Here is a 13,072-nt window from a genome sequence, read left to right on the forward strand (position 1 = left end):
CCTACTTGAAGTAAGAAACTACAGTACTATCATTTTAAGTCTTGCCCTTTGTGATCTTTAATACTAATAATAACTCCTAGCTATATCATTTGCACATCCTTCCATTTCGATAAAATAAAAGATTGGGACAAACAATGAAATTGAGTGTGTTATGATACTGGTCTCATTAAAGCTTTGTCTTTGAACTTAAGACCAGGATGCAGATTCAGAAGTTGTAGCTTCTCTATCATATAGACATGGATACAAGATTTAGCATACTTTTGTCACTAAAATTTTGAGCTAAGTAAATTTCCAGCTGAAATACTAAAATAGTGGCTCAATCTTGTCAAACAATTAATATGTCTTAATGTGACATTATATGTTTTAAATATTGTGATGATGGCTCCAGTTATCACTCGGCTGGCCAAACAAATGTAGTGTGCATTTATCCTTGAAATGCAGGAATCAATGTGCAATAGAACTACTTAAACAGTATATTTTTGTTTGTGCAGAACAAACTTTTATTCCTGGAGTACAAACAAAATACAGTAGTGCCTTTTACCTGACCAACATTTTGGATCATCTACCCCATGGCAATTTTGCAAAAGGATTGTAACAATCAGTTTTGAAGTGTCTCTGGATTTTTGAAACCTTGATTCGGAAAGCCTCCAACAAATTTCCACGATCTGTATGCGATAATGTAAAATACCATGTCTTGATCAAAGAATGCAATTTTCTCCATTAGCTCTATTCATGGGGATTTCAGTTTTGCAGGTTTCACTTTGACAAAAATTTTGATATGAATTCCCATTGTGATACTTTGATGTTTCACCTCTAGAATGTGCAGTACCGTGGGGCAGCACGGTGGTGTAGTGGTTAGCACTGCTACCTCACAGCGCCAGGGACCTGGGTTTGATTCCACCCTTGGGTGACTGTCTATGTGGAGTTTGCACATTCTCCCTGTATCTGCATGGGTTTCCTCTGGGTGCTCCAGTTTCCTTCCACAGTCCAGAGATGTGCAGGGGTATGTAGATTAGATGGGTTATGGGGGATACGTCTGGGTGGGGGGTACTCTGAGGGTTGGTGTGGACTTGTTGGGCCAAAGGGCCTGTTTTCTTCCTGTAGGGATTCCATCATCTATGAAATTCGAATTGGAATGTGTCTGTCTGTAAGCCTCTAATGTGAAATGATTTTGTTTCGAGTGAACTTTCTAAATTTATAACACAAAAGTACCTGTTATATCAAGCTGTTGTTTTCAGTTTATTTGGAGACCAGAGGGAATAGAAAAAATATTTTCACAGTAAGAGGTCTGTAAATTTGGAAAATGGAAAGTGCATTGATGTACTTGATTTCAGTGTATTTATTGAAGGACTAACAGATTTCCACAAACTTGGGCTTCAGAGTAGGCTTCTATTTCAAGCAAATGTTAACGTTTTATCTCCCCATGAAACCATGAACTTGCCTGGGTTCAAGTCTTTAATCATTCTGTAGTATCACCAAAATTAGAATTTGAAATTTGGTTAATATTTTTCCATTTCTTTTACAGGAAGGTGGAAGTGATGATGATCGTAAATTACAACAACAGAGGTAATTGCTAGAACTGCGTTGTGTAATTTGATTTCTGTATGTGGTCTTTACTTTTCACTTAAAGACTGAAAAGATAGTTACCAAAAGATTTATCTTGAAAATTTATTCTTAAACCATTAATATCTTCATTCAATTACTAGGGGGTCAAATTTTTTAAAAAAATGTCATCTGTAAACAAATGTTGAATCCTGAGGAGTAAATGTGTAAGTTCAGTTATTTTAAATCACTGATTCCAAGCAACAAAACAATAGAACTGGGATTTCAATTTCCAAAATATCTACAAACATCTGATTCATTAACATCTGATGTTATTCACTCACCATTAGTATCTGTGCCCATAACTGTCTTAATTTATGTGTCCTACAGTTTCCATTATTAGATTCCCTACAGTGCGGAAACAGGCCCTTTGGCCCAACAAGTCCACACCACCCCTTGATATATCCCACCCAGGCCCATTCCCCTAAAACCCACACACCCCTGAATACTATGGGCAATTTAGCATGGCCAATCCACCTCGCCTGCACATTTTTGGACTGTGGGAGGACACCGGAGCACCTGGAGGAAACCCACGCAGACACGAGGAGAACGTGCAAACTCCGCACAGACAGTTGCCCGAGCCTGGAATCGAACCTGGGTCCCTGGTGCTGTGAGGCTGCAGAGCTAACCACTGAGCCACAGTGCCGCCCATATGTGAAAGAAACGTTTAGTTTCGTTCACATTCTCTAGTACATAAAGTTTGGGATAAGAGTTTTATTTTGAAATAGTAAGTACAAATTTAAGGAGAATTGACTGCAAGTGACTGAGCTAAATTGAGGTGGATAGTTTCAATTTATATTTCCTAGGTAGTTTAAGATATAATTTATACAGCCATTAATAATTTTAAAGATAATAAATGTGAGGCTGGATGAACACAACAGGCCAAGCAGCATCTCAGGAGCACAAAAACTGACGTTTCGGGCCTAGACCCTTCATCAGAGAGGGGGATGGGGGGAGGGAACTGGAATAAATAGGGAGAGAGGGGGAGGCGGACCGAAGATGGAGAGTAAAGAAGATAGGTGGAGAGAGTGTAGGTGGGGAGGTAGGGAGGGGATAGGTCAGTCCAGGGAAGACGGACAGGTCAAGGAGGTGGGATGAGGTTAGTAGGTAGCGGGGGGTGCGGCTTGGGGTGGGAGGAAGGGATGGGTGAGAGGAAGAACCGGTTAGGGAGGCAGAGACAGGTTGGACTGGTTTTGGGATGCAGTGGGTGGGGGGGAAGAGCTGGGCTGGTTGTGTGGTGCAGTGGGGGGAGGGGACGAACTGCGCTGGTTGAGGGATGCAGTAGGGGAAGGGGAGATTTTGAAACTGGTGAAGTCCGCATTGATACCATATGGCTGCAGAGTTGCAGTAGGGGAAGGGGAGATTTTGAAACTGGTGAAGTCTGCAGTAGGGGAAGGGGAGATTTTGAAACTGGTGAAGTAGGCCCGAAACGTCAGTTTTTGTGCTCCTGAGATGCTGCTTGGCCTGCTGTGTTCATCCAGCCTCACATTTTATTATCTTGGAATCTCCAGCATCTGCAGTTCCCATTATCTCTGAATAATTTTAAAGATTCAGTTTATCCCAACTCAGTGTTTCAATTTAACACATGCTTCCAAACTCTTAGCATACTTCACTCCTTTCATTAGATTACTCCATTTCTTCAGTTATTTATCAGAATCGTTTTGAGTTTGCTCATATTAACATTCTTTATTGCCTATAATTGTGAACATTTTGGGTGCAATTCCTTTCTCCAAGTCGTTTATAAAAATCTTTGGGCATCACAGGGCAAAACTAGAATACCCATTTGATGACTTAAAATTGAGAGAAGCAATGGAAGAAATATCCAAATAGGCATGAGATTTGGGAACAATGCCAAAATGTTGACTGCTGTCAAGGATTGTGAAAGTTTGTAAGTCTTGATTGCCAACATTGTAAATCATGATTTACAAAGAGGAAACATCAAAGGCGCTGACTGATCCTTGCAGCAATCATCTGATTAATTGGTGTTATGATCAGGTTAGGAGGGAAGAACTGATTCTTCTCCTTGTCCCACTTCTCCAATGACCACAGTGAAGTTTGAACTTAAAAGCGGAATTAAGTTTGCAAATTAAGAGCATCAGACTATATTGTTTAGTATTAAAAATAAGTCAGCAACATTCCTTATGTAACAACTATGAAAATAAGTTATTGCAAGCAAAGTTTGCTCAGGCAAAGAATGTAAAGAAAAGTTTTAAATTGTGTAAATATATACAACATGCTTTTGTGAAAAACCAACACAGGCAGTCACTGTGATTTGTAGCAATGTCAGCGAGATAGACCTCGTAGAATATGAGTTCTGTGAATGGGGTTGTTAATCTGGTTCAATCACAAGGCCCTGGCTGACAGAGAAGACTGGGAATGACAGACATCCTGTTCACTCTGAGAGCTGGTTCTGAGGGAGCTGGGTCAGTGTCATAGACTCTCCAAGTGTAAATAAAGGGTGGCTTGGTAATGGGGATACTGGTCTTTGGGGTTACTTCACTCAAATCCTCCAAGTTTGGAAAGATAGGTAAAACTCAGCAGTGTTTGATTTTGGCCAGTCAGCAGTTAAATTCAGGGAAGACAGTTATTTACAGATTATCCCATAGTTGCTGTGTAACTGAAATGACTTGCGCACAGGCTGTGTTCACTGGGTTGTCTTCCTCGGTCTGCTGTGGCCAGCTTTTCTGGAAGCAATAGAGTCGATCCAGACTTCCATCTTAAGCACTCTTGCGACACAGTGATTAAGCCTTCCAGTCTGTTTACAAGTGTTGCAAGGAAAGAGGGGAATGAAAAGGGAGAACAAAGAGCTCCTCAGGTAAGTTGCCACTGGCTCAAAATCCTGCTTTATTGCATGTACAATTGGAGTCACTTGACCACTCACTCACTGAATGTGGTATACTCTTGCTGAATCCAGTGAGCAGCTTGTTCTTTGCAAATGCAACATTTTCCCCTTCTGTACCTATCTTTCTAATCAACCTATTCAGAGATGTTATTATATATCTCTGGAGCCGGTGAGACTTGAATCTGGGTCTCCTGGTTCAGGAGTAGGGACATTACCACTCTGCCACAAGGGGGCCTTCGTATCCAGTCTCCTGTGCTTTGGAGATAGAAGGAATTGCCGATGCTGGAGAATCTGAGATAACTAGGTGTAGAGCTGGATGAACACAGCAGGCCGAGCAGCATCAGAGGAGCAGCATCGGCAGTTCCTGCTATCTCTGAATCAATTTTAACCCCATTAACCCCAAAGGCCAGCCTTTCTGAAGAAGGGTCCAGACTCAAAATGTCAGCTTTCCTGCTCCTCTGATCCTGCCTGGCCAGCTGTGTTTCATCCAGCTCTACACCTTGTTATCTCAGATTCTCCAGCATTGGCAGTTCCTACTATTTCCGAAATATAGGCATATGCTCACTCAATGATATACTAAATTAATATTTAAAATAATACATCTTAACAATGGCTATTCACCTGGAATTTGCTCGTGCAGTACTGCACAGTCTTGTCTACCGGCTAACTGTTTGCTGGTCCATTTTAATGTATTTCTGTGTACTTATTGGTTACTGTGTATGGTTGAAAATTGTGTGGAATTTGTTATGAATTTCTTGTATTGATCACTAGGTGGGGATAGATGTACAGCAAATCTGTTTGTCCAACAGAAATTGCTGGCATTTGTGGCAGCGGCGACATCATTCTAGTCATGTGCGCGAATTTTATTTTAAAAATGCCATACGTATATGTGCAGAATGTACTTCTGTAGGTTCACTTAAAGTCAGTAACTTGCAATGAGCAAAAACATTTCCAGCTCATGCTTTTCTTTTTGTTTTGTTGTTACCAGCAAGTGCACAGATTAGAATGAATAAATTTTGAGATTACATGCACATTGACAATACTTGTTTTCTTTATTTGTTTTCCCTTTATAATTCAAAGTAAAATGTAGTTACTTATTGGTTGCAGAAAGATGTGTGTTTTTGAAGACGCTTAATAATGCAATTTATAACCTCTAGGCTGGTTAACAGCTTAAAAAACATTGTAATTGGCTTCATTTGAAAGTGAGAGGAGTTCGTAGAACCACATGCAGGGTTTGAACCACCATTCTTACGCAGCAGTTAGATTGTGCTGCAGGAAACTGATATTCTGTTACACAACAAAATTTTAAAAATGAGTTGATTAACTGCAAAAGACGGAAAATTGGAAGTAGTAGGGTAGATGGCAATACAATGATGAAACTGATCATACACAATGCAAGTAGATGACAATTGTCGAGTCAAACCTAATATTTGAAACTTAGTTAAGGGCATTATGACAACATCGGGGAATAAAGTGAACTTTTAAATTGGGTTGTTACTTCCAAGTGTAACTAAAAGAAATTAAAGAAAGTATCAAACTTTTTTGCTTAAAAAAGCCTATTTTCATAAGGTCTACAGATATTTCATTTGGAAATTCAAATTGGATCATGAGCATTTATATTATTTGTTCTCCCTGTATAATTTAAAGTAAAACTGAAAATATAGTTACTTATTGGTTACAGAAAGACGTGTGTTTTTGAAGATGCTGAATTCTGGTACTTCTGTGGGACTTACCAACACCAGATTACCTTGGGGGGGGAAAAATGCTCAACAGCAGCAAGGTTTTGACTGTTTGTCCTTTGAAATAAAAATTTCTATAGATATTTGAAAAAAGTAAATTCATGAAGTGCACATTGGTCCATCAGGAAGTGAGTCTGAGAGTAATAATGCAAAATAAGGTGATGGCCGATGAGTTGAGGATGTATTGCATTTTCAAGCTTTGGTCAAGATCCTATGAGATTGGAAAACCGCATATGTAACATTTTTATTCAACAGGGGACAGAAACAGACAGCAGGAAACTACAGTAGCCTAACATCCGCCAAAGGGAAACTTTAGAATATATTTTTAAAGATGTTTTAGTAGACCATTTAGAAATATTTGAGATAATCGGGAAGAGTCATTCTGGTTTTATGAAGTGGAAATAATTTTCCATCTATATATTTGAATTCTTTGAAAAAATAATATTCTGTAGACAAAGGGGAATATGTGAAATCTCCTTAGTTTGATTTCGAGAAAGCATTTGACAAGGTGTTGCATCAAAACTTATTGCAGAAAATAAAAATTCACAGTGTGGGTGTGACATGTTGGCATGGATAGAAGAATGGATAGCTAAAATGAATCTGAGAATAAGCATGAATGGGCAACTTTATGTTGGCAAGGTGCCATTGTGGTTTGCCACAGAATTCAGTGTTGGGGGCTCAATATTTTGCAAGCTGTATAGATGACTTGGATGAAAGGACTGAAGATATGGCAGCTAAATTTCCTGATGATTCAAAGATGAATAGGAAAGTAAGTTGTGAAGAAGGCAGATGGAGACTACCAAGGGAGATTGCTGGCTTAAGTGAATAGACAAAGACCTGCTTATGAAGTATAAGGTAAGAAAGTTGAAATTCTGCCTTTTGGCAGAAAGAATGGGAAAGAAAAGCAGATCATTTAAATGCTGAGAGATTGCAGAGCTCTCAGATGCAGAGGGATCTGTTCATCATCGTGTTATATGCAAAATGTTAGTATGCAGGTTCAACAAGTAACTTGCAAAGCAATTAGAATGTTGTTTATTGCGAGGGAATAGAATACAAAAGTAAGAATGTTAAGTTCCAACTGTTCAGAGCATTGATTTGATTTCAATCATCTGACTTATTGTCATAAGCATTTAGTTACTAAATATAGTGAAAAAAGTTGTATAGTTTCAATACTCTCTGGCGCTGTCTTAAAAACACAGAAAAATAAACTATAACATAGAATATAAAGGCTGGAAAATAAAGTTCACTTTTACAGTTCCTGTTAAATGCTCAGCCACAAGTCCCCTCGTTGCACCACTTGGACAAGAGTTGCCACTCTCCAGCACCATCATGCCTCCACCTATGCTGCTATCCAGTTGAGTCCTTGTTGGCCATTGCAGCTGTCAAAGATGCCACTGGGTCCCGCATCAGCCCAATCTCCACTGCACCACCACCATCAAGAATCTTCTTACGGTCCACCTCGCCAGTGCAGCTACCGTCATTGCTGCCAGGTCTTGTACTGTGGGCAACCTTGCCACTGCCACTACCTGGATGTAGATGCTGTGGAGAACCCAAACTTGTCTCTGCTGCAGCAACCATGAGTCAGCACTGGGCCCACCTTGTCAATGCAGAAGCTGCCAAGAAACCAAACTCATTGGTAAGACCAAAACTGGAGAATTGTGAACTCTATTGTTTTCCTTATTTAAGAAATGATGTAAGTACATTGGAACTAGTTCAGAGGAGATTTACTAGCCTTGCATCTGTAATGGGTAGGTTGCCTAATGAGGAAAGGTTGAGCCAACAAGGCTTCAATCAGCTGAATTGTAAAAATAAGGAGTCGGACAATGTAAGACCCTGAGAGGTCTTGACCGGTGCATGTGGAAAGGATGTAGCTTTTGTGAGAATCCAGAGCTAAAAGCCACTGATTTATAAAAAAGTGTTGCTAATTTAGGAGAAAATATTTTCAGAGAGTTATAGCATCATACAGCATGAAAACAGACCCTTCGATCCATCCAGTCTATGGGCCTACCATAATTTTCAAATGAAACTAGTCCCACCTGCCTGCATTAGGTCCATATTCCTCAAAAGCATTCCTTATTTGTATACTTATCGAAATATCTTATAAATGTTGTTACTGTACCACATCCACCACTTCGTCTGGAAGGTCATTCCACACACGAACCACTCTCTGTGTAAAGAAAAAAAAAACTGCCCCTTTTTTTTAATCTTTCTCCTTTCACCTTAAAAAGATGCCCCCTAGTCTTGAAATGTCCTTGGAAGTCTCTTTCTTAAAAAAAGCTGTAGATTTGCAATAATATTAATATTAGGTTCCAATTGTAATCTTCTTGAATGGTGGAGCAATCTTGAGCAGCCAAGTGGCCTACATTTGCTAATTTGTAGTTTTGTAAAATTACTTATAATTTATCTGATAATCCTCTATCTTTAGCATTAAATTATAGAAATCTCAATTGTACCACTCCTTGCATAGGGTTTAATTTCATCAAAATAATACAAAGTAGCTCATACTTTTTGTCATGTTCTTCTATAGTAAGCTGAACTGCAATAAATTTTGAAATGTTTGCAAGGCATAAACACTGAGCTATTAGCCTTAAATTACTTTTGGCATTACGATGCCCTGAAAGCTACTAATTTGAGTTGTTTCTTTACCCTCTTGCTGGTTACTCCAAGAATTAAGTTCACAAAGCAGTTGTGCAAAAGCAGAAAGTTCTGGAGATGGTCGTCTTGTGTACTGGTAATTTCCACTTTAAAAAAATGTTCAACAGAGTTCTCAAAAACTTGCAAACTGTAGTGACATGGGGTCTGGAAATTTGCTGGATCCTGCTTTCTACCAATGATCTTGTCTTCTGGAATTGTTCATAAAGATAAAGAAATAGCCTCACGTTAGTAATGGCATTCATAACGGAAACTAAAGATTTAATGGAAAACCTGAAATTACAGCAATGAGGAAACCATTGGCGGTTGTTTTCTTCATTTGATAAAAATGTTGGTGGGTCAGGATTCTATTTAACACACTTGAAAGATAGCTATGTTAAGCCAGGCTGTTATTGACTGCATTTAAAATTTCTTGTTCTGACAGGAAACAGGCTGCTGAGTCATCTCCTAGCAAGGTCTTCACATCCTGTTTTGGCTTTCTGCCTAATGTAGGGATGTTGGAACATTGTGGTTTGATTACTAGAAATGGTATTCCAATGGGATTGTAGGTTTTTGTGTTATATCATGAAATATTTTTCTCAACTGTTTTCTGAAAGCATTATGTAAAACATTTATGCAAGGTTTAAGGAAGCCGTTGTGAGCAAATTGTAGATCTATGATATCTACCTTCATTTGCAATCCATGCCAAAAGCTGCAAGAATGAAAATCTGGGGAAAATTGAGCTGTATTTTGGTTTTTGACCTGAAAACAAAGATATTATAATCAGCTGGCGCTGCTTGCTGTTTAAAGTGCATTTGTGTCGTTTTGATGTTTTCCTGACTTCTGATGTCTAGTAGTGTAATCTCTGCTTTACATCTGGGTCTAACTGTTTTAACATATAAGAAAGAAAGCAATAACCTTGTTCTTCAAGTTGCAGTTTCTCTCCCTGTTTTGTAAGGAATGGATTGCTTTTGAGACCATGTGATTTAGTTAGGGAATAATCAACTCAAGTGTCCCTGTGTTTCAGACATAAACCACAGAGGAGTGTTTCCCTTGATGTACTTCATAACTCTGGGCCTAAGTATACATTTTGAGTTGGCTAGGAAGGCAGAATGGGGCAACATTTTCATGTGAGCTACTCCGGATAGCCCTGTCCCAGCTTCAAGCCATTCTACCCTGAACCCTGCTTCCGCCCCTCTCACCTTCATCTGCCTGCTGTTGTCTGTTCTTATTGAGAAATAGAGATAAAAGGAAGGATGTAATTAGAATGGAAAGGGTGCAAAAGAGATTTACAAGGACGCAACCAAGACTGAAAGGTTTGATTTTTAAGGAGAGGCTGGATAGCCTGGGATAGGTTTATAAAGTCGTGAGCGACATAGATAAAACAAATCGCTTTCATCTTTTCCCAGGATAGGTGAATCCAAAAACTAGACAGCGTAAGTTTATGGTGAGAGGGAAAGGTTTTTTTTTGAAAGGGACCTGAGGGGCACCTTTTTCATTCTGAAGTTGGTGCATATCTGCAACAAGCTGCCAGAGGAAGTGGTAGAAAGCAGGTACAATTACAACATTTAAAAGACTTGGTTAGGAAGGATTTAGAGGGATATGGACTAAACACCAATTAGTTGAGTAGAGGAAACCTGGTTGGCATGGACAAGTCGAAGGGTCTGTTTCCTTTCTATATGGCTTTTTCAGAAGAAGAAACATTCATGGCTGACTCAGAGTTCAAATTGGTATCAAATTAGAAGTAAGACATACAATGTTGTGAAGATTAGAAGTAGGCCAGAAGATGGGGAAAATTGTTTGAAACCAATAAAGGATGACTTCAGAAAGTCAAGGGGAATAAAACTGTTTTAAAAGGCACTGAAAGCCTCTAAGTGCACAACAGAAAGGAGATTGGCTAAACTAGATATTAGTCCTTTATCATGCAAGACTGTGGAATCAGGGAGGAACAAGGGAAAGTTTTCATTGTCTTTCAGTCCTGTGCTCCTGATCTGCAGACACCCCGTGTGCAGGGAGGAGTGGATCAGTTGAGGGGCCGCCTTGTGGGTCTGCTCCTCCACCTGGACAAAGTGGTTGTGAGCAGGTCTAGGCAATGGGCTACAGAGAGGCTTGTTGTTTTACACTGTCTGCTCCTCTTTCATGGTTACATCTGTGCTTGTGTGTCCCTGGAGAGGGAGCATGTGGTGCTCACTGGCATGAGTGTAGTCTATTGAGACTGGTGGACGCCATCGGCCTGGGTGATGTCATTTTGCCATAGTAAGTTTCTGTTTAGTTTTGTAAGTTTCCGTTCAACTTCTTGCGTTTGTTTGATTTTGATACTATACCCTTGCAGGGGCTGCATCACTATTATTTTGAACTCCTTGAAAGAATTGAGGAAGCTTTATTTTATATTCTAACCCATTTTCTTCCCCTGTCTTGGTAGTATTTGTTGAGGGCAGTATTGAGGGGACCTTTTTATGTTCAGTTTATTTTGCATTCAAATGAATGGAGGAAATTTCTTCTGTATTTAGCCTCCAGTTGTCCCTGTCCTGATGACGGTGGTGGGGGAGCTTTTCTTTCCATTTACTTTGAATTCAGAGACTAGGGGGTATTGTGAGTAACTCCCCACAAGTTACTTTTAATTTGGCTGCTTATTAAGAAATTTCTTAGAAAATCAAGTAAAGACAATCAAATGATTTAAACTTTATTGCATGTAGGAACCCTTCAAATAAGCAAATTAAACCTCACAACACGACCTGGCTATGACCCAATTAATGGTGAAATTTAACTACGATTCCAACCAACAGTGTCTGTCTCTGGAAGTCCAGGGTTCAATCCTTGTGTAGTGTTGATATTCGGAGTTCTTCATAGAATCATAGAATCCCTACAGTGTGGAAACAGGCCCTTCGGCCCAACAAACCCACACTGACACATTCCCTTATAACCCACCTAGTTTCCATATCCCTGAACATTACGGGCAATTTAGCATGGCCAATCCACCTAGCCTGCACATCTTTAGACTGTGGGAGGAAACTGGAGCACCTGGAGGAAGCCCCCACAGACACAGAGAGAATGTGCAAACTGCACATGGACAGTTGCAAACCAGTGGAATCAAACTCAGGTCCCTGGCACCGTGAGGCTGCAGTGCTAGCCACTTAGCTACCGTTCTTCTGCCAAATTGTTCTCTTGTTTGATTCTTACACAATTTTCTCTGTTTCAAGTTTGTGGGGCGACATTATTGATGATCCTTTAGATTCTTTCGTACAAGTGAGTGATTATTCTTTTGGGGACTTCAAATCGGTAGTTTGATTTCTTATCAGAAGTAGCTCCCCTGTTCCTTGTTAAATTCAGAGTTAGCCGTCAGTTTGAAACTGCCTGTCCTGCAGTTAAGGCTTCCTGCAGAAGGATGAGGTTAATTGCCCATTTGTCACGAGTTGGCAAGTTATCACAATGTGTTACCTCGTCTCTCCCAGGAAACAGCTTGTTTATGTTTCTGCCCACAGCTGGTTAATTAGCAAGTTGGATTTAATTCCTTTATAAGTTTCTCCTTGTACCTTTCGTCTTGGGGAAACCATTTATTCCAGAAAGAGTTATTGCTGATTCTTTCAATTTGTGAACAATTAAGTTCTGAAGTTTATGTAGTCACGGGGGAGTTTACCTCTGTATTCAAACCCTTGCTGTCCTAGGGGTGCTTCATATGGAATGCTGTTACTTTCAGCTCAATGAAGTCGAGGGACCTTTGCTTCCAGTTTATATTTAGTTTGAGGGATAAACGGAGCTTTATTCCACATACAAATCCGTGCTGCCCCAGTCCTGAGAGTGTTGGCTGGAGACGGTGTTGAGGCAACTTTACTTTCCATTCACTTCCTGTCTAAAAGATTAGAGTGAGCTTTACTCGTTCTTTTAAAATTTCTATTTAATCCTGTACTTTCCCAATCCTGAGAGAGTTTGATGGGGATAGTGTCGAGGGGACTTCTCATTTAAAAGAGGACGAACAAGGGAAACGGCAGATTTTGAATAATAACTTATCACAAAAACAAGTTCAACTATAGGAGACGCTAGAAGTACCTAATAATGCCAAGCCCCCATGATTGACTAAACAAAAATAGAGAATCATTAGAAGAAAAAACACTAGAAAATCAATGGAACTAAAGGCTAAAAAGTTGTAATAGACAATAGGTGCTGGAATAGGCCATTCTGCCCTTCGAGCCAGCACCACCATTCATTATGATTATGGCTGATCATCCACAATCAGTATTCTGTTCCTGCCTTATCCCCA

At 39.7% G+C, this 13,072-nt stretch overlaps 1 protein-coding gene across 2 annotated transcripts in view; it reads left to right on the forward strand.

Moving 5' to 3' along the window:
- The window catches only part of LOC125464061 (protein phosphatase Slingshot homolog 1-like), a 117,283-nt gene that overhangs the window by 27,301 nt on the left and 76,910 nt on the right, over positions 1-13,072 (forward strand). For both annotated transcript variants that reach the window (XM_048556068.1, XM_048556069.1), the window contains one exon: positions 1,526-1,566. In XM_048556068.1, coding sequence (XP_048412025.1) covers positions 1,526-1,566 — 41 coding nt within the window. The remainder of the gene's footprint in view (positions 1-1,525; positions 1,567-13,072) is intronic.

Source organism: Stegostoma tigrinum, chromosome 26, assembly GCF_030684315.1.
Source record: "Stegostoma tigrinum isolate sSteTig4 chromosome 26, sSteTig4.hap1, whole genome shotgun sequence".
Lineage (NCBI taxonomy): Eukaryota > Metazoa > Chordata > Chondrichthyes > Orectolobiformes > Stegostomatidae > Stegostoma > Stegostoma tigrinum.